This window comes from Crassostrea angulata, chromosome 6, assembly GCF_025612915.1.
Source record: "Crassostrea angulata isolate pt1a10 chromosome 6, ASM2561291v2, whole genome shotgun sequence".
NCBI classification, from domain to species: domain Eukaryota; kingdom Metazoa; phylum Mollusca; class Bivalvia; order Ostreida; family Ostreidae; genus Magallana; species Magallana angulata.
The window spans coordinates 9317534-9339939 of NC_069116.1; the positions used below are offsets into that span (position 1 = coordinate 9317534).

Consider the following 22406-nt stretch of genomic DNA (forward strand, 5'->3'; position numbering starts at 1 on the left):
GTCAAGCCCAGGGTGTTTTAGGAAACCTACCAGAGGGTGACAAGTGCAACTACAGACTATTGTGCAAGGCGCTTGAAGAGAGGTTCTCCCCGACAAATCAGACAGAACTCTATAGAGCTCAACTGCGTGAGAGACGACAGAAAGCCTCAGATTCATTGCCTGAATTAGGTCAGGATATAAGGAGGCTTACCAATCTTGCCTACCCAACAGCACCAGTTGAGGTAAAAGAGACGCTTTCCAAAGAGCAGTTTATAGACGCCCTGAGAGATAGAGACATGCGTCTAAGGGTTCGACAAGCAAGGCCCATTGATCTCAATGATGCCGTGAGACATGCTGTTGAGTTGGATGCTTTTCAGGCGGCAGACCATCGAATGCACGACAGTCCAACCTATGCAAGGTCCACACAGAGTGATGAAGAAAAAGTTGTGTTTGATATGTAAATCATTTGAAATGCATTTTTAAGGAAAATTTTCTATTTGTTCTGCAAAGATAAGAAGCTTTGTAGTTTGAGTACTTATGCTAAATGAATATAACTTGGTAATTTTCACATTCTATTTACATGCGGGTCGCATGTCATCGAAGGCGTGGGTAGTGTAACGATTTTATGTTATGTAATGTTAAATCATGCGTACGGCACATGATAGCTGTGTTTGTATTGTCGCCTAGCAACCAGCGGAGATTGTCACGTGACCCACAGAGGGTATATAAACGAGCGCATCGCAGCTGCAGCGTTCTCTTCCCTAGCAGAGTTCCAACGGAGAGGAATTGCGAGACTAAATTACGATTTGGTAGGTGGGTTGCCTTGAGAGAGAGGCTTACCACATTGATTATTATAGGACCAATCGTGTTTAACCACTAGTTGGTTATTATAGAGGCTGTCCTCTTGGAGGTAAGCCTAGTTAGTCGTCGCTGATACTCTACTAGTAGTATTAGGGAAGGGATACGCCTTTAGTAAGAGGTTGTATACTGTCCGTCCTGCATAAGGCATTAACACAGTGACTGCCTCTACTAAGGGTTTACCTCTTCAGTAGGTTATCCAGCTAGGGCGTGCCGCGGGTATTCACTACCGCCTGAATAAGGCATATAATAGTGTTTACCTCGTGGTATTAATAAAGTTTCAATCCCGGCCGACCAGATTCATTTGTGATTTTGCCCTAAGTAAGGGAAGGCCATTTTGTAAATATTTGTAGGCCAATTGTAATCACTAATCATTTTAGAGAGGAAAATTATTATTGTTTGATATTTTTTTTATATTCAACACCCAGACCCTAGAATTGACTAGGTACGGACCCCTCGACACGTTACAGAACGATAACCCTTACATGAGGAACTTTCATACCAAATAAAATTTTAAATATTTTTTGTGTTTATTTGCAATTATTTTCATTCAATTTTTTATTTCACATTTATTAAAATACATTTTCTGATACCATCAAGCAACTTTTTCAGATGATTTGTCATCAGAGTAAGAAAATATGAAAAAATTTGTTTTGGGGAAATACTAAAAAAAATTGCAATAATAACATTTTTGAATGTTAAGAAGTGTTATATTTTTTTTTTATGTGTCCGAAGGAAATATCCATCATATGACACAATAATTTCTCTCAATTTGTTGATAGCTGTCTTTTTAAAAAATATTTTACAAAAACACGAAAAAACATTAAAAAATTCTTTAAAAATACCTATAGTATCCCTATCGTCATTTTAATATTTGATAAGTATATGTTTTGTGGTCTTCTATTGAAAATTTGAATAAACTGTGGGTGTATAGAGCCACCTTAAATGTCATCCTTTACAACGGAAATGCCGTATATATAGGGAAGTACTTTTAATTTATTATGTACACAATGTTTTAAATGTTATATTAAATGAGTAATACTATACAAGAATCATAAAATTCGTCTGCTCGGCTATTAGATAGGGACATGTCAAAATAAAGTAAATTTTCATTCCTCTATGGTTGAACTGCATTTATAATTATTTATTAGTATTTTATTTCAGGCAAGTCGCATGGGAGGGGAGGGGGCTGTGGAGTCTAGCCTCCCTCGTATGTTTTTTCTCATTTTTCTTCAACTTAAAGAGGTTCGCTCCTTAGGTTTTGGGTATTCATTTTGGGTCACCTCTAACCGGAAAATTCTGCATCACATATTAATTAATTCTAGTAGTATAAATCACAATTTTTGGTGGAAGGTTTTTAAAAAAGGAAATGAACAATTTTCATAACTCCGTAGTTTTAGAGTACTGTTACTTTAGCTTCCTAATTTTCATTGCAGACCAAACTTCTAGATAGTTTGTGCATTACTATATATTCATGACGTTCTAAGAAAAAATATTAAAACAATATTTTGATATTTCTATCAATATATATATATTTTGGCATATTTAGCTTATATTGCATAGAAATTAAGAAAAAATAACTCCAATTTTGGCCTAAAATTAGCTTAGTTCATGCTATATCTCAAATATTTTGTGTTATTCTTAAATGAGACATTAAATGTATGTCTATTTGTATGCGCAGTTTTGTAAAGATGACATTACTATAATTTTTTTATTTGCATGATTACTCCAAAAATTTTTAACTTTATGTACTGGCCTTTGAAGCCACCAGCAAAGCAAGAATATTTAAACTTTGACTTGTATTTACTTTTTAAGTCACTACATGTGTCCAACTTCATATTGTATTAAAATCATAACTAAATAATAGTTCAAACTATAAATATTTGTTTGATTTCTTCAAATTATCAATTTACATGTTAGATTTAAGCAAAAATTTGAGAAAAACTATCATTTCTTTTTTGGGTCCTATATTTTCAAAAAATGGCATGTGACATGGGTCACAAATAAAATAAATGAACATTTTTGGTACTCATCTTTATATCCAAGTGGTTTTCGAATGATTGACATTACTATTATTTCAGGTGCCAACCTCCTTAAACAAACATTAAATTGAATATTATGCAGAAGATGATGGAAATTGGATCTTTAAACAGCCTATGGTACATGTACCCCACAACGCAGCTTTTCGGGTTCAGTATTCATTTGAACAGTTTCGTATTCACTTGAATGACAAGGGTTCAGTCACTTGAATGGCAAGGGTTCAGTATTCATTTGAACACTTTCGTATTCACTTGAATGACAAGGAATGGAAGTTGTAGTGGAACTAAGGTTTGTTGTGTACGGATTGTGTTCTTCTTGTGGATAAGATCCGTTTGTCGCCTCAATAACACTGTAGATATGTGTGGTGATTCGAGATTCTTCAATAACTAAGTAATCGCAATGGTCTGTATACTGCAAAAAATAACCTAAAGTTACAAAAGTGATTTTTAAACTTTTAAAAACGTTCCATGTCTTTCATTACAAATATACTTACCTCTTCCACCGGTGCCGACCTTGATTTCCTTGAAAAAAGATATTGATTTAATATGAATAAAATGTTTACTGTTAACATTTGGTTAACATTTCTAATAAGTTTTACTGGACCACGTGCCACAGTATGATTAGATGATTAGCATTTTCACCCCAAAGTAGGATACTCAGGACAGGATGTTGATGGTCTCTTTTAAATCATTTTTAGACATTTTTTCTAAACAAACTAAATATACCATAATATATAAATAGTGCCTGTTTGTGAGGGTAACAGTTGAAATTGACAACCCGAGAAAACCTTTGTCAACACCGACGCGAAGCGGAGGTTAATTTTAGAGAAAATTTTAATGCCATTTTATAGAAATGACGTGAATTCTACGGCGAACTGTATGCGTATAATTTATCCGCATGTAAAAATTCGTTGTGTTAACAGATACATATATGTGACATTATATAAATAGTGCCTGTTTGGGAGGGTAACAGTTAAAATTGACACCCCGAGAAAACCATTGTCAACCGACGCGAAGCGGAGGTTGACAATGGTTTTCGAGGGGTGTCAATTTCAACTGTTATCCTCCCAAACAGGCACTATTTATTTTGTTATACTGTCTTTTTTAAAATTTTTAAGAAAATTTTACTGCTTTTATATAGGAATAACGTGAATTCTACAGCGAACCGTACGCGCATAATTTTCGCGCATGTAACATTTTTTAATGTTACCCGTTGCCAAGTGCGTTGCTAACGCTGAGGGTAATAGTAAATATTATTAACTGCGTCTTAACCAATCAGATTTCAGTATTTAACATGAAAGTATAACAATTCCAAATAGCACCGAAACTTGAGCAATACCTGTATAGCCTGATGGTTATTTTGCAGCCAAATAATTTAACTGTTATTGCACGCAATGTGTGATGTATACCTGAAGCGTCTATACAGCAGTGCGCAGACTCCCAGGATAATTAGCAATGCTAAACTCACAAAAATGGTGACCAGTACAAAAGTGTTCTTGGGGACATCTGAAGGACCAGTGAAGGAAGGGGTCCCTGGGGTTAAAGACGCTGCTCGTATTCCTGTTTTGGCTGGTGGCAGTGGTGTTCTTGGGCTTGCATCGTGAAGATAATCTTTACCCAAAAAATAATTTATAAAAAATCAGTCTTATGAAAACAAAAAACAAGAGGCTCATGTGCCACATCGCTCACCTGAGGAACAATAAATATGATAAAATCAGCAATTCTCCGATCCTCAGCCTCAAAGTATTTTTTTTCATAATAAGAATGATATTTTTCTTTCAACCTTTACAAATGAAATGATATAAAATGAATTTTTTAGAGAGTATCAATGCATTTTTCAAAGTAATTGTGAGTTTGTCTACGATGGATATAATGGAATAAGGAAACAAGTTGAGTTAAAAACAAATTTCCGGTGCATCGATTGGCTCGAACTCTATACCAAGATGTATATAAGTGGGAGTGCTCCGTGGATCCACTACGCCAAACATGCAGTTGTGTAACTAATGGTTATACTAGCAATAGATTACTAAACTAAAATTGTCTGTTTAAAGTCAGATTTATTGTACGAATAAAAGAAACCCGGATAATTTAGAGTTATCGAACTTTGCTGAGGATCGGAGATCGTTAATGGAGTCATGATACAAACTATCTGGACAATGTACAATAATACATGTAGATCCTGTATAAATAAAATCCTTTTTCCCCCGGCATATTCTTATGTTTATAATCATAAGTCCCTTTTCTAACACGATGATTTAATAGTAATATCACATGTTGAGCACTGTAGTTCTCAAAACGAACCTTAACAATTACCTACCTGAGGATGCATCCACACAAGTTTCAGCTATTCTGACAGATTAGTTTCTTAGAAGAAGATTTTTTAAAGATTTACTCTATATATTCCTATGTAAAACTTTGACCCTCTATTGTGGACCCACCCTACCCCAAGAGGTCATGATTTTCACAACTTTGAATCTACATTACCTGATGATGCTTCCACTTAAGTTTCAGCTTTCCTGGCCGAGTCGTTCTTGAGAAGATTTTTGAAAAATTCTCACAATTTTTCAATAATTTCTAATTATCTCCCCTGGAAAAAGGGCGTGGCCCTTAATTTTTACAACTTTGAATTCCCTTCGCATAAGGGTGATGTGTGCCAAGTTTAGTTGAAGTGGCCCACTAGTTCTTTAGAAGATGTTGAAAATGTAAACCGTTTACGGACAGACAGACAGACAGACGGACGACAGACAAAATGTGATTAGAAAAGCTCACTTGAGCTTTCAGCTCAGATGAGCTAAAAACTTTTTAAAGTCACATTAAAAATTAAAGTCACTTATGTCCCTTTTCTGATAAACTGCAAGTTGTTTATGTCCGATATTTCGCAATCCCTATGTAGGCTGTTTTTCAATTAAATAAACTTTTTAGAAACGACAAATCCAATCCTTCAACTCAACCAACATTTTTATCCGTACGTGATGATTTATGATAGTAACTCTTTCAGCCTTCATTAGTCCGTTCCCTATCTTATCTTCATTCATCTCTAGATACCTACCTATTAACATACCACAAACATGACACTAACGTTTAATGAATTGTACAAGATCCAAAATAATGTTTCGATATGCCACCCTAACCCAAATATTATTCTATTTAAAAATCATAACATGTAGTTGTATTGAATATTAAAAAAGAACGAAATTTGCCTTTTATTAAAATGATCGAAATTATACTTACTGGCACTGTACCAGTTATCGACTAAGGCCAGTTATCGGCTAAACTGAGAGGAGTTCGGGTTTATGGCACGCGACTATCCGAGATTTTTTAATTCAGTTTTCTGTTTCGAATAAAGAAAAGTCAGTTTGCTTGAAAACGTTCTTGAATATAATTCAAATAACATTATGCAGAGTATCAAATCAACATGTACAAGGATTTTATTATGTTATTATCGCAAAGCCGATAACTGGTACGGTAAATCGTAAAACATTGCAAACTCGGGGCGTGCTAAAAAGCACAAAAACAAGATGTTTTCAGTTCTTAATAATGATTTTATATAACAGAGAGATAAACAAGGAAATCATCATTTAGAGTATGTCAAGATTTATAAAAAAAAAATCACGAAATAACGAAATACGAAAAGAAAACGTTAAATCTTAGCCGATAACTGGCACAGTGCCAGTATGGTTAACTGGTCATTGGAATAGATATTTATATCTTCTTTTTTTCAAGTTAACCTTTATGATAATAATAATATTTCTGTATAGAATTAAAATGTTTGATTCATAATGCAAACTAGTAATCATTATTTTTCAAATCTTGTGAATATTTATCATCTCTAAAATTGACTCGAAATAACATCAAAGATATCAATGTACGAGAAATACAATGTACAATGTATCTGGATATAAACATGTTTGTACCGATAATACTTACCATATATCACATAGATGTGGCCATGACAGCAACTTTTCTCATACAGAGTCTGCTTTGATTGGTTATTGTTGTAATAAACCGTATAAAGCTGTCTATCCTGTCTTGTGGGGCAAGAACCAAGTTCGATATTCGTGATGTTGATGTCTTTTGGAGCCGTTATGTATACAAACTTACAGCAGCTGGGGTTAGAACATGTACGTCTTCTGAAACTGGACCTTTGCATAATTCACCTACATAAATGTATTTAAAAGTAACAAGTGAAGAATAAAAAAAGAAAAGAATAATTGAATAATGTATTTGAATAAAATGAGTGAAATTGAAAGATCGGCCTCTGCTATGAGGAAAGCATCTGCTACTATCTTTACTATAAGTAGTAGGTAGGGATACTGAGTTTTGCTTATGAGAAAATAAGTTGGACATACAACATGATAAGTCAAAAATATAAACGTAGATAAGTCGAATGGACGAGTTACTAAGCTGAACAATTAAAGTACATGCACTTTATTATCAAGTTACTTGAATTTAACCTCTACCACTGTCAACTGCAATCACCTGACGCCGATAGTTAAGGTTTGTGAATCAGTGTAATGTCCAATTAATGGTTGTAAAGTGAAAATGTTGAATAAGCTAAAACTTCTGTACGCTTATTTATTTGAAAATGAATTGTGTTGTGCCATTATTATTGTAGCTGTTCTAAAAAAAAAAATCTTTAAAATATTGCATTATATTATTCATCCTCGCAACCTGTGACACTCCGATAGGAAACTCTTGGCTTGCGAAGATGTGTGCTTTACTGTTGAATTTTGAATTTTTATTATCACTTTCGACGTTTTTATACATTTATGTATTGATAGTTTGATACAAAACCAAGCGTACATGAAGTAATGAAGAAGTTCTACTATTGTTCATTATTTTTAGCTTTTTGCAAACAGAGACATATACATGTAGCGTGTTCATTAATTGTTAAACCTCTACAGCCAAGAGCTAGCCTTTTTCGATATTATTCAAATATTTGGATTTGTGTTCCTACAAACATATTAAGAGCAGAAACAAACCAGCCTTTCGGTAGTCTCTCCAACTCTATAAATGTGTATGGTGAAAGTGATAAAAGTTTAAAACTTACCCTTTTTTGGTTAAAAATACCGGTACTCTAACAGTAATGTGGCCTGTCTCTTCTTAGATCAAAAAAAGCTTGTCGGATTTGCTATCATGGTATTTATTTTTTATTTTTTCATCTTACTCACGCTTTAAGTGGGTACGTGTATATCTGCACTTATATAAGTAGTTTCATGACCGAGGACAAACAAAAATTTCCTATATCTAGTTTACGACATGCTCCTTATTTGTTCAATTATGGTTATGTACAAGTATTTTGGTTTTGTCATGATTATAGTTGAAAAATAACAGTAAGAAACGCTTGGATTTCATAGGAAATGTCTGTTGAACAAAATCATTTCAATTATAACGTGGGGAAATGAATAATGTTTATTTCTACCAAGAACATGGGCGAATTAGACGGTGCAAATGTCTCTGCACTAGTATGTGTTTAAAGAACCTCTTATAAGTAATAACCCAAACGCACATTTAAGATATCCCACTCCTCACGCTTTGATTTCATTACACAAATGATCCTTTTATTTTATAAAGGATGTGCGGCCATCTTGTACATTTGATGATAAGAATGTAAACTTTTTTTGAACTGGCTTGTTTCTGTCCGAAACTGGTAAAAATGTTGCTAAAAGATATAAAAGCAGTAAATATGAAGTCCTACAAGCCACTTTTAAAAAAAAATTATGCATACAAGAACAGGACATTGCCTTTTTTAATCACTCAGAACAGCTGTCGAACTGCGCAGCTACAGACTTATTTTGAAGATTTAAAAATCTGAAAAATGCGAAGAGGATTCATTGGTGTCATCTCTACAACCATAGGAAATGTTTACATTTACCAAATGGCCGCACATATGGATATAATTATTCAATCATCACATAAAGATTGTCATTTCATTTTATTTTTATTTTATCACGTGGTTCGTGTGGATGTCATTATGTACATTTTGTAAGAAGCTAGCATTGCAGAGAAAAAAATACATAGCTTTATCAGTGACAACGTAAGAATTTGCTGTGATCGGATTCTCCATTTCTACCTGTTTTACCCATAATTTAGTATTATACGAGGGTCAATCAAAAAATACGAAGACAATGTGGCTGTCTATCATATATTTTTCATGAAAGTCATTCCGTGATGTTTAAATGCCTCTAAATGCAACACCTATTCACTGCGTATGAATTTACGAGTAATTTACATAAGTAGTTCTCAAACAGTGATTTCTATATTATCGGTTAAAAAATGCATTTCATGAATGTTGTCAAAACACAATGTTTTATAATTATTCAACAAAAAAGTTGACTTTATTGTTAAAAGCAACATTTCAAGAGTTATTTATCGTGGATTATATTTTCATGCTCGTCGATCTCATCTCAACAGTCTATGTGAAAACCAGTTTAAACCGGTTTTACAAAACAGCTGTTCTTGCTGTTACTTATTCACTCCCTCCGTGATCTGCACTTTATATCGATTTATTTAAGTAAACAATTGATTTCTTCATTAAGGGAATGTAAATATAAGCATTAAATGATTTATTTTTGACGTCGTCGTGTCAATAACTGCCGTCAGGTGAGCAGACAAATTATCATAACGCGCTAACGCGCGTTATTCAATTTGTCTGCTCACCTGACGGCAGTTATTGACACGACGACGTCAAAAATAAATCATTCAATGCTATAATATATCCCCATTTTAATGTATTTAAAGTGTCATTTCTGTAGATTGTAGTGTCATTCTGGTAATTTCAGGTGTCATTTCTGTAAATTCTGTCATTTCGGTAATTCCATGTACCGGTTACTGTAATACTTGTACAGTAGAGCAGTACCGATCAGACCCAACCTAATACCAGAGTAAACCCCAACTAAACCCTAGGGTTACTTTTGGGGTTTACTTGAGGTTTACTCTGGGTCAGTTTTTTAAAAATTTACGTCCATGCATTCGGGATTTACTTTGGGTTTAGTCAGGAATTGTTTTTGGGGTCAACTGTACGCACTGAAGCAGACCCGTCTTTTATCTTACCATCTTACTGCCTACAATTCTTGCCCCTTGTATATTCTGAATACACATAGAGCCTCTGCTTTCAAGGGTATACTTCTGATCAGGGTTTACCAGTGTTTGAAATAACCGTCCGCCTGACCGCCCGAGACTCATATCTTTTGGTACGGGCGGACAAATTTGTTTTAAGAGCACTCGGCTGGACGTAGATATTTTTTGAGCCAAGTGTATATAATAACGGAATAGGAGTTTTGAAAATCTTTAACCGATTCTTGTCACACTATCGCTTTTTTGTATCTTCCTTTAAAAAGTCAGAACGAAACAGTTCTGGTTCTATACTTAATATATAACACTGTATACGGTTCTGGACATCCATTTATTATTGCGATTACAGGTATAATAAATAGATAACAGATAAATAAATGAATGCCCTGAACTAAAATATAACAATAGTAAGTGATATGTATAAAATACATTATGAACACAGTTATATTTTACTCTTATTAAAGGGCAATAACTCTTAAATGTAATTATATATGTAATTACACATTTTATCCATACAGGTCATAAGAATGCTTTACAGCTATATATGAGATGTCTTTAAATTTGACATACGTTATAATAATAATGATAAAACACAAGGTGCTGTCCTTTAAAAAAGGACTACAATACGTGGACCATTTGCATGTGTTTCCAACGAAAACGTAAAAGCCTTAAGATTTTCAGAGATTCCACCCACTCTAGCCCCCTGCTTTTAACCACTAAATTTGTACGTTGTATTACGTATACATGTATGTATAGCCCTGACATTTTATCTCAGAATTGAAAGGATTCATACTTCTAAAATAATTATGATCTATCTATGAATGAAGTTTGTATGTATAGTATCAGGCATTCGGTGAATTCTACTATTTGCGCACACATTACGATTCACACTACTTTGTTAACTATGCAGTGACAGCTTTGTGTAAATTAAAAATTTCATATTTTGATGCATTTTTCTTGAGATTTTAACTTTTATACAGTGACATAATTATTCAATCATACTTTAATGCTTAAAAAAATTTAATCCGGAAGTTCTCTAGCCTCGCCTACTATAAAAGTAAAGTTAAGTTACATGTGTATTCGGAAAACAACAAAACATAGCAAATTATGCTATAGTCTGTCCCAAGTTATTTTTGCTGCATATTTGAACAATTTTTGATAAAAATACACATACCTGTGACTGAAGTGCAATTAAAATCGATGGAAGGGAAAATTCCCAAGATAACTTCATTCACACATTATCATTTTTCCCTCGTAAAAATTCACAGGAACGAAAACAGATTTCCTACGGAGATTTATAATGGGGAATGTTGACATCTTTTCTCCATTCGGAAATACTCGGGACCCCTCGCGCAATTTTTCAACGTTATCATCCGGGCGTCTTCATCTCCTTGGCAATGGAAAAACCTCGTAGACTTTTTATTTTTAGCCGTGTACTGATACCCGACAAGCTAGAGGGGGCGTTTCAAAGGGGAAATCTTGGGATTTTTTCATACTATTGAATGAACATCGTCTGAACCAAGAGGTATTTATAAATATTGAATAATTTAAGAAAATATGCGGCAAAAATATCTTGGGACAGACTATAGTTGATGCATGTTGTAGTTTCGGCATAACATTAACTTATTTCATAATACTGACAATTCATATCACATACCGATCATTTCTTTTAAAGGAATACTTTGTTTCTGTACTGTTTACCGACAACTTTACAATTACAGCGCCTTTGAACTTATGTGTGCATATGGCACGGAATCCCGATCCCGATTCAGATAAACGTGTGCTAGCCTTGTTCCCTGAGCTACCCATTTCGCACAGGAACCAGGCTAGCTCATGCGCAGGCTGAATTTTCCCCATAGCATCCGGTTTAATCTCGCTTATATATTTTCTGCGTGGACCTCAGGGTCCACGCAATAATCCATACCATTCATATGTGAATGGGCAGTCCCACCCCCTATGAGTGTGCATTTTGCTATTATAGCTTACACAACAGAGAGAGACACTACAAATTACATATATATTTTCATAAGTAATACTAAAATACAGATTACTTTAAAATAAGGTTTTCACTAGTATTACCTCTAGTTCTTGAAGCTCAATATATTTTAATAAATATTCTTTCACTAAAAAATCACTCTAACTAAAAAAGTGGAAAAGGATAATTAGATTTGCTAAGTTACAGGATATATGTACCATTAATTAAATATTAGCACTTCTGTTATGGTTAGAAATAATTAATGTTAGCTTACCTATATGAGATGAAGTAAAGTCTATATGTTTCAAAGGTCTTTCTAAGTCGTAAATATTAAGTCTTGTCTCCTTAGCTTTAATATGAAGAATGACTTAAAACACAAAGAACTTCTGGAGGGGAATCCATTGACCAATGAAACCCAACTATACAAACTTAAAAACCAATAGATTCTCTCTGTAAAAACACACCTTTTGATTGACCATATAAGGACCATATATCCTAAGGGCCTTAATTAACTTAAGCCAGGTAAACCTAGGTGTTGTACCTGGGCGATTTAATATAGAACTACATGTATTGCTAAAATATATCTTAACTAATTAATATCAAAACTGTAATTAGATTTATCAATATAATAATAAATAAATCTCATACTATTACATTCTCTCCCTCTTTTTAAAATGATGTCCGCATCATTTCAAAAAGAAACTTTTTCAAATATAATTCCTTCCGTTGTACCCATCTGAAAAAAATAAACTGGAATATAAAACATGTATTTACAATTAAAAAATTTAGTCATCAGACAGCAACTTTAGCAATGTGGAGGAAGTCTCCTTATCCAATTTGCTGGCTTTGTCAGGTATCTGTGAAAAAAATTAAGCCCTATTTCTCCATTTACTGGACTGAATTTGGTTACAAATATAACTATTCATCCATTCAGGCTTAGTCCTCGTTCGTGTTGATCGTCTTACTGGTGTTCTTTCTGGAATTTCATCAGATTCATCTTCTTGGTCTCTAACATCATTATCAGGATCATCTACAATCTGTAAAGGAATAACAACATCATTATTGTTATTTACATGTGTACTAACTTCTGGGTCATCAGTATCCGTCGACTGTTTGAGATCGTCCTCTCGCTACCCTTCTTCGAAGTTCTGGACACTATCCTGATCGTCATCAGTGACAGTGCCAGCATCACTGCTCCTCCCATCATCTAACACATCAGACTCATCTTCTACTACAGGGGGTTGTCCTGCAAAATAAAGAAAATCATTCTCTTCATCAGACTCATCTGTGTTGTGTTGATTAGGGGGTTCTTCAGCTTCTACTTTCTGATCTCTGACTGTCCGCAGTTTCTTGGTTCTGGGAGCTGGCACGGGAGAAGTTAACTTCGTCCCAATCGGCAGTAGTAGATTCCTATGAAGGACTCTGATCCTCCCCTGACCATCTTCTCTACGGACCTTAAATATTGGTATTTCTTTATTAGGCTGCTTCAGGATGATATATGGATGATCTTCCCATCGATCCTGAATTTTGTGTTTTCCATCGAAACTCACCATTTTGACCAGAACTCTATCACCCTCTACTAAGGTAACTCCTCGGACTCTGGTGTCATAGTGACATTTCTGTCTGGCTTGAGAGTTCTTGGTAGCAGTTTCTGCCAGTTTATATGCTTCTTGTAGATTTTTGTTTTAAAATTTTCTCTATAAAATGGCATAGAGTTTGACTGTTCCTTCCTACTGATACAAAAAACTAAATCAACTTGAAGGTTAGGCTCTCTACCAAACATTAAAAAGTAAGGTAAAAATCCAGTAGAGTCATGGGCTGTACAGTTGTATGCATGAACTAGAGGATAGATGTAATTTCACCAGTTGTGCTTCTGCTCTGGATCTAGAGTGCCTAACATGGAAATAAGAGTTCTATTAAAACGCTCTGTAATTCCATTGCCCATTGGATGGTACGGTGTAGTCCTTGATTTTGAAATTCCAGTGATTTTACTATGTTCTGTGATGATCTTGCTGCAGATGTTTGCTCCTTGGTCGGAATGAAGTCTTTGCGGGAGGCCATAGTGAACTACAAAATGATTGAAAATAGCATCCACTGTCGTCTTGGCAGTCTGATTCTTCGTTGACACTGCAACCGCATATTTGGTAAAGTGATCTGTAAGAACTAAAATGTTCTGAATGTTCGCTTTGGATGGTTCTAAGGTCATGAAATCCATACACACCATCTCTAGTGGTTGGGTGGTGGTGACACTCACAAGTTCAGCCCTCTAGTTGTTGGGTGTCTTGAACTTGATACATCAGTCACATCCACTGTGTTATATCTGCATGCATCTTCGGCCAGTAGAATTCCTCTCTGACTTAGGAAGAAGCCCTGTCGCGGCCAGGATGACCCTTGTTATTATGAAGATACTGTAAGACAAGATGACTAACCTCTCGAGGTATGACATACTGATACTTGTCTTCAGGCGTCTTGATCTGTCGAACAAGGAGGTCATCTTTGATCCCTAGTCTCTTAAAGTTCTGGTGTAGTATGGCTTCGTACTCATTCCTAGCTGTATTTAGACTCGGTTTTTCACCATCTCTGATGAGTTGTGTCACTGATGATATAACCTCATCTTCCACTTGCAACTTCTTCAAGTCAATGTGTCTTCCATCTAGATTAGGGAAAGTTGTCTGTAGTTGGTGACAGCTGGCTGGAGATGCTGGAAGAGTAGTAATGTACGGCTGCTTCTGCTTCTCTCCTATGGCCGTGATGGCTCTAATGGCATCTGCATATAATGTTTCTCTGTCAGTCTTACCTGGCAACCTAGACAATAGATCGGCATCAGTATTCATCTTACCTGGCTTATACGTGATGCTAAAATTGTAAGATAATAACGAAGCAATCTATCAATGACCGGTAGCACCCAGCTTAGCAGTGGTGAGCACATACGTCAGATGGTTGTTATCCGTAAATACAGCAAACTTGGCTCCGGTCAGATAGTCTGAAAACGTTTCAGTGACTGACCACTTTAAAGCTAAAGAAAAATGATGACATCATCTTGGTAGATAAAACAGGACTTAAGATGTAAATCTCCCAGGCATTCTTCTTGAAGTCGCTGATAAGTAGCTGGTGCCTTTACAAGTCCGAAGGGCATCTTGTTGAATTCAAAGAACCCCAGAGGCCCAATTACCGTATTGTAGGTCTTTATTCGTGATTAAGCGGTCAAGCTTCAACAAAAATGAGGTCATCTGAGAAGTGCGACACATGAGTATCCTTTCCGTGTAGAGATGATTTCGGATATGTTACTCTTAAAGGAAAGGATGCCACGTCATAATGACAAATGCTATTTTCAGAAAAGATAATACTGAATAACGACACCTACACTAACAAAGAAAGTATGTTATCTAAATTATATTGCTGTTTAAAAAACATTTCCAAAACTGTTATAGATGCTCTGTTAATGTTTTAAAATGCAAACCTGAATTAATCGTAACTTTAATTATTTTTACATCGGTTGTTGGTGTTTCTTTATACACTTTTGCTGCGTTCTTTGCGTTAATTAGTCCTTGATCAATCGAAGTCTGAACAGTACAATATCTAATGCATATGATAATAGGAAACCAGGTTAATCACTGTCAACGGTACATAGACCTTATAACTTTACCTTATCAGGTCATTCTTAAAAAAGTTTTCATGTGCTGTAAATTTCCATCGAATATTCCAATGTAAACTATATTTTTGTGAATTATTAGTATTTATTTACATCTACCAGGTATTATTTTCGTCTGTTTCTTGCGGAAACTTATAGTTAATTCATAGCTCTATAGAAACAGCCAGACGAAAATCTACACGCCCCGATTATCGATTGGTCGAAATCTGCAGCGTCTGAAACTGACAAGAAACTAACAGGACTGAAATTGACACGCCCTGTTTATCGATTGTTCGAAGCCTGCAGCGACCTTAGAAAAACCACGGACTTCACGAAATCATGATGATTTCAGACTCAAAGTATCACAGGAGATTTGGCTGTTTCTTTTAGCTAACGTACTTATGTACATTAACAGTAATTAAGAGAATTTTACTAACTTTTCATAATCAATTCATTAATCAGTTAAAAGAAAAATGTTTACACAAACAATAAAATGCTTTAGTGATCATTGCAGAAAAAGATTTACATAACCCGCTAACGCGGATTATGGTTTTTTTCCTGCAATGTCGCTACCTTTATATCCCGAATGAATCACCAAAGAAAGCATTTTATTGTTTAAATAGTGTGCCCGCTAAATACTACCGTTTTATGATTTTTTTTAATATTATCTGTCTTTGGGTCAGTGAATGCAGTTGTATTGAGTTTTTCTTTGGATTTTATTAAACATGTTTCTGGTAATGGAGAAAATGTTAGAAACGTCTTTTTAACAATAAAATGCTTTTTTTTGGTGGTTCATGTCGCAAATGAAAGTAGCAAAATTGTTACATACTTCAAGTAAGTGGGTTAAGTATTTTTTCTGCTAAGTCGCTTTACCGTTGTAAATGGTATGAATCGCCAAAAAAGCATATTATTTATTTGTTTGTTTCTATTTACATATTTCTTAAAATTCTTCGTAAAGTAGGCAGAGGTAACTAAATTATTGTTATGTACAACACTGCGTTAGATAAAATAAACAGCCTTATAAGAAATTTGAGTCTGACATCATCAGGATTATTTGGTGCAGCCCGTTTATATATATTGAAGGTTTAAACCGATCGACAAACTGGTTAAAACTGGATCGTGTAGAGTTTAACCCTCTCACGTTCAATAGATCTATCAATCACCATCGATCGGTTTCTTAAGAAATAGAGGTAGGTATATAGAATAACAATGTAACTCAATAAATCGGTAAATCGTTAGCCTTGTAAATCAACGAAATTTACACTTGCAAAGAAATGACGTTGTTCTTGCCAATGCAATAATTAATTTTGAGCAAACTACATCAACTTTGATAAAAAAAAAATTGCAAATTGTCGAGTTAATAATTTTAAAACAATTACATTTGAATGCGCTGATGAAAACACATAACCACTGAATGTTGGATGGAAAGAATTAGTAACGACATTGAATGTTTTAATTTGTGGACAAAAAACTAGATGTCAAGTAGTTAAGAGTCATTTCAATAACAATACAGGCTGTTTTTAAAAACTGACAGCAAAGATTCTTTCCAATCAAATGGTATGAAACTTCATAAATTGCTGAAATAGATACTTCATAAAACAATATTTACATTTAGTGTGTACTTTCCCTTGTGATCGCTTTGGAAATCTGCGATGTTCAATTTTCTTTGAATACACTTAATGCGAATTCATGCGCACAAATATAAACGTCATCATGCGTTTTGAGTAGATATATATATATATATATATATAATTATGCATTATTGTTAGATTAAATGAAACGTTCAAACTTACATAATCAATTAAATATATATACTTATTTAAAAAATCGTTAATTAAATCATCTATTCGTCAATTAAAAAACTTTGACAATGTTTCGGGCACCATATCTTTAGTCGCGGAAGCGAAAAAAATCTGTTCCCTGAATCTTTCATGACTCTGTCACAGAACGTTTATTTAAACAATAAAATGCTTTCTTTGATGATTCATTCGGGATATAAAGGTAGCGACATTGCAGAAAAAATACATAACCCGCGTCGGCGGATTATGTAAAACAAAATTCTGCAATGGTCGCTACCTTCATAACCAGCATGAATCATCAAAGAAAGCATTTTATTGTTTATGTTAACATCTTTCTTTTAGCTAAATTGATTTTATGAAAAGTAAGTAAAATTAACTAAATTACTGTGAATTTACACAAGTACGTTAGCTAAAAGAAACAGCCAAATCGTCTCCTGTGAGACTTTGAGTTTGACATCCTCATGATCATTTCGTGCAGTCCGTGATTTTTTCTAGGTCGCTGTAGTTTTGGACCAATCGATAAACAGGGCGTGTCAATTTTGGTCCTGTCACTTTCTTTTCAGTTTCAGTCGCTGTAGATTTCGTCAAATCGATAAACGGGGCGTGTAGATTTCAGTCTGGCTGTTCCTATAGAGCTATGAATTAACTATAAGTTTCTGTAAGAAATAGAGGGAATAATACTTGGTAGATGTTAATATAATGGCTTTAAAGCGACGATACACAATTATGCCATACAAATAGACATCAGTATGAATTAAAATATAAGCATTGAATGCCTAACGCGCGGTATTCAATTTATCTGCATCGTTTGGTGTGTTCCAAGACCAACGACGTCCAAAAATAAGCATTCAATGCTTAAAGCAATATGAGCTGTATTATTTAGAATTTTATTTTGCTGCAAAAACCTGCTAGTATGATAAGTCTGCAAATAACTACAGCTCTTATGATAAATAAGACTTGAAAAAAAAACCCATTAATGTTTGTCCGAAGAAAGATTTTTCTTCTAAGGAATATATAGCAACTACGACAATAATTCAATTTTTTTTTCAAATCAAGGCTTCTCAACAGCTTTTCCCACAAAAATATGGCAAACAGAAATTTATAAAACATATTTTTTGTCATTTTAGTAGAAAATAACATTTTCGTATAAAAAACATTTCATCATAAAAATTGCAGCTTATATTGCTTTAAATGTGTATATCTTGACTCTCTTAAAAATCACATGACAGAGAGCGATATTGTGTCATATATTTTAATGACACTTATGTCACCTCTATATCACACTATTTACAAAGCTTCATGTACTGATTTTCAATTCAATTGTTAGATCATCTTTGTAAGTGACAATACTCTTGATTAAAGTCTTCAAAACGACTGTAGTTGTCCGTTACATCATCTGGTGGTGTGTTATTTTCACGCAATGTGTTATATACACCCTCGCTTGGCTTTATGGGTTCGTTATTCAGTTGAACAGTTTCATATTCACTGGATAAACAAGGAGTGGGCGCTGTATTGGAACTCAGACTTGCTGTTGGAGGACGTGGTCCTTCTGTCACCTCTAAAACAAAGTAGTTAGTGGTCGTGGGCGATATGCTGTCATCAACCGTCTCGGTGATTCTAGATTCTACTATAACTGAGTATTCGTAATGATCTGGTAGCTGGAAAATACATCCCTGATTTACATTACACTTGTAAAAGGATTGTTCATTATTTATTTACATGTAAAAGAATTGTTCGTTATTTATTTGCATATATTTATCTCGTTCATCACAAAAAATGTAACTACCTTTTTCACCTTTGCCAACCTTAATTTCCTGTTTAAAAAAAAAAAAGAAGTATTTATTTTGAAATGAGTCTCAACTTGGAAAGATGTACTTTAGTTTTTTGACAAAGACTATACAGTCTTACTGTGTTCTGTGTCACAGGATGACTAGATCATGTAGAAAACGTTTTGCTAAAGTCTCTATGTTGTCATTTTTGGGGAATCTTTTAGTAATTAAAACTTTAAATGAATGACATTGTAACTGCTATTAAGCTTTCATAGATTTTACTAAACTTATATTTGGCGTTACCTAAAAGTATAAAAGATCGCGAGCAAGCACTTAAAACTCTGGTGAGGCTTGCGCAATAGACTATTGGTTACAAGTAGTATTTGGAGAGTGAAAATAATTTTGCAGGCAACAAGTTAACCTTTAATGCACTCATGTGCTGCGATTACCTGTAACGTCTATACAGCAGTGCAGCAGCCCCCAGGATAATTAGCAATGCTAAACACACAAGAATGGTGACCAGTACCGAACTGTTCTTGGGATCTGAGGGGATGGAAACTTCTGGAGGACCGGTGGGGGGAGGAGTTTTGGTGCATGGAAAAATCGCAATGACGGGATGGGTCCCTGAAGGCGTTGAAGATGTGCCTCGTATTTCTGTTCCAGTTGTTTGCAGAGCTGTTCTTGGGCTTGCATGGGGAAGATAATCTTTACAGAAATATTTATTTGTTAATAGAAAAGCAGTATTATGAATAAAAAAATTTAGTCACTTTAGTCATTTTTGTGACAAATTGCAAGTTGTTTCCGTACAATATTCCTTCATCCGTAAGTAAACTTTTTTTCAAGTATTAAACTTTTTAGAAACGACCGTTTCAATCCCTCAACTCAATCAATATTTTTATCTGTACGTAACGATAGTAACTTAGTAAGCCATTATTACCCTTCCCATTCTATCTCCAATTCAGCTCCACATCCCTACCTAAACATATATTTTTATTATTGCATTATAAGATATTTTTTTATATTGCAAAGTGCCTCATAAATTTATCAAAATACAAACAACTAAGTAACGTTGACTGAATTGTACACGATCCAAAATAGTGCTTAGATCTGCCACCTTAATCCAATTATTTTTTTATTCATGAATCATTCATTGTAATGAATATTGGGAAAAAAAACGAAACTTACCTTCTATGAATATGAACGAATTTCGAAATTGTACTTTTTATGATAATAATAATTCTGCATCAAATAAAAAAAAATTGATTCGTAGTGCAAACTAGTCATCATTATTTTTCAAATCTATTATTTATCATATCTGAAATTGACTCTATAAAACTTCAAAGATATCAATGTACGAGAAATACAATGTACAATGTATCTGGATATAAACATGTTTGTACCGATAATACTTACCATAAAACACATAGATGTCACCGTAACAACAACGGTCCTCATACAGAGTCTGATTTGATTGGTTATTGTTGTAATAAACTGTATAATGCTGTTTATCCTGTCTTGTGGTGCAAGAACCAAGATCAATTCTCGTGATGTTGATGTTCTTTGGAGCCGTTATATATACAAATTTACAGCAGCTTGGGATAGAACATCTTTTGAAACTGGAACTTGGCATAATTCCCCTACATAAAAGTATTTCTAAAAAAACGTTAAAAACAGTTCTTCATTAAAAAGATCCTCATATTTACATATCTTTCCTACTCAATAGATCAAACTTATTCTATAATAAGTGTGTACTTATTATAGCAAAATGTCAAATGTATCCGTATCGGACACAAAAAAGTGATATATTTAGTACATAAACTTAATTTTAACATTTTTGTACATTTTAAAAAAGTGTTAATTGAAACACTTTTTATGATAAGAAGGGCGAAATTGAGAGAGATCTGCAACTACTTTAAATCTTACGTAATAGATTCAAGTTTGCGTTTGAGCTAGCTGAACATACGACATAATTAATCGTAATAACGAGATAATAACTCGTAAAGACAACATAAACCAAGTCCAAAGGTAAGTCGAACGGATGAGTTACTAATTCGTACTATTGATGTTCATATACTGCATTATCTTTCAAGGTACTTCAAGTTAACCTCTACCAACTGCATGACTCTTATAGATACGGTTTTCCTACACGATAATAGGTTGCTTTTAGTGATTATATCAAATTTGCCAAAACTTCCGTAAGCTAAATTTATTGTAGCAATTGTAGTTGTTCTAAAAAAAAAAACCCTTAAAATATCTCATTATGTCACTCATCCTCGCAACCTATGCCGACAGGAAACTCTCTGCTTGCAAAGACGTATGTCTTTATTTTTCAATTTTGTTCCCTTTATTTGAATTTTTATCATCAATTTCGTGGGGTTGTTTTTTGCATATTCATTTACTGCATGATAGATACTGATTGATATATAGGCGATTGTATATGATGTAACAAAGTCATTGAACCGTTGTTCATTGTTATATCATTAAATTTAATTTTAGCTTTCTTTGCAAACAGAGACATATAGCTTATTCATTAATTGTTATACCCCTACGGCCAAGAGCTAACCTTTTGATAAATATGTATATAATTATTTGTGTTACTATAAACATATCAAGTGCAAAAACAAGTTTTACGATAGTCTCTTCAGCTCTACACATGTGTAAATTATCATAAAAGTAACATAAGTAAGTTTTAATCCTACCCTTTTGCTGAAATAATCCTCACATTGAAGTGGTTTCTGTCTTCTTAGATTAGCAGGAGCTTGTCGCGGAAGGAAAAAGAGATATTTGCTATCACTAATTTTATATTTTTTGACATCATACTCACACTTTAAGTGGATGCATCGACATATAAGTAGTTTCATGACCGATGACAGACCGTATATAGAGATTGCCGATGAAATTAACTGCTACAGTATCAAAATGTGTCATCTGACGAAGAAACATTTATTTGTCTATGCTGAGAGAGAGAGAGAGAGAGAGTGAGAGAGAGATGTTGGATTATTATTACAACATATAAATCTAATAAATCAAATAAATAAGGAAAAAGGGCTGTGTTTAAAAATATACATGTAGTAAAACATTTTAATTCTGCTGGCTAATTTGTTGACCTCCCAGCCTCTTTAACATAATAATAGTTCATAAATCGGCATGCCGCAGTATTGTGCTGCTTATCAAATTATAAAATCTTTAATTTTTTGGTTTGTTTCTAGTTGAAAAGAAGTGCATAAGCACGCACGAAAGCTTTATTCAAAATTATGAAATTAATGAACTTTTGGTTTTGGC

General features: G+C 34.1%; 2 protein-coding genes across 2 annotated transcripts; both read right to left on the minus strand.

The window, feature by feature from the left end:
• Positions 1-1500: 1500 nt before the first annotated feature.
• Positions 1501-22021, minus strand: LOC128187147 (uncharacterized). Its single transcript, XM_052857375.1, has 5 exons — positions 21824-22021; positions 6804-7033; positions 4286-4487; positions 3371-3398; positions 1501-3288 (listed from the first exon to the last, which is right to left on the minus strand). The coding sequence occupies exons 2-5, from the start codon at positions 7024-7026 to the stop codon at positions 3079-3081; spliced, it is 663 nt and encodes a 220-aa protein (XP_052713335.1). The 5' UTR covers positions 7027-7033; positions 21824-22021; the 3' UTR covers positions 1501-3078.
• On the minus strand, positions 18590-21249 carry LOC128187143 (uncharacterized). Its single transcript, XM_052857372.1, has 4 exons — positions 20538-21249; positions 19574-19829; positions 19142-19169; positions 18590-19013 (listed from the first exon to the last, which is right to left on the minus strand). The coding sequence occupies exons 1-4, from the start codon at positions 20752-20754 to the stop codon at positions 18684-18686; spliced, it is 831 nt and encodes a 276-aa protein (XP_052713332.1). The 5' UTR covers positions 20755-21249; the 3' UTR covers positions 18590-18683.
• Positions 22022-22406: the final 385 nt, after the last annotated feature.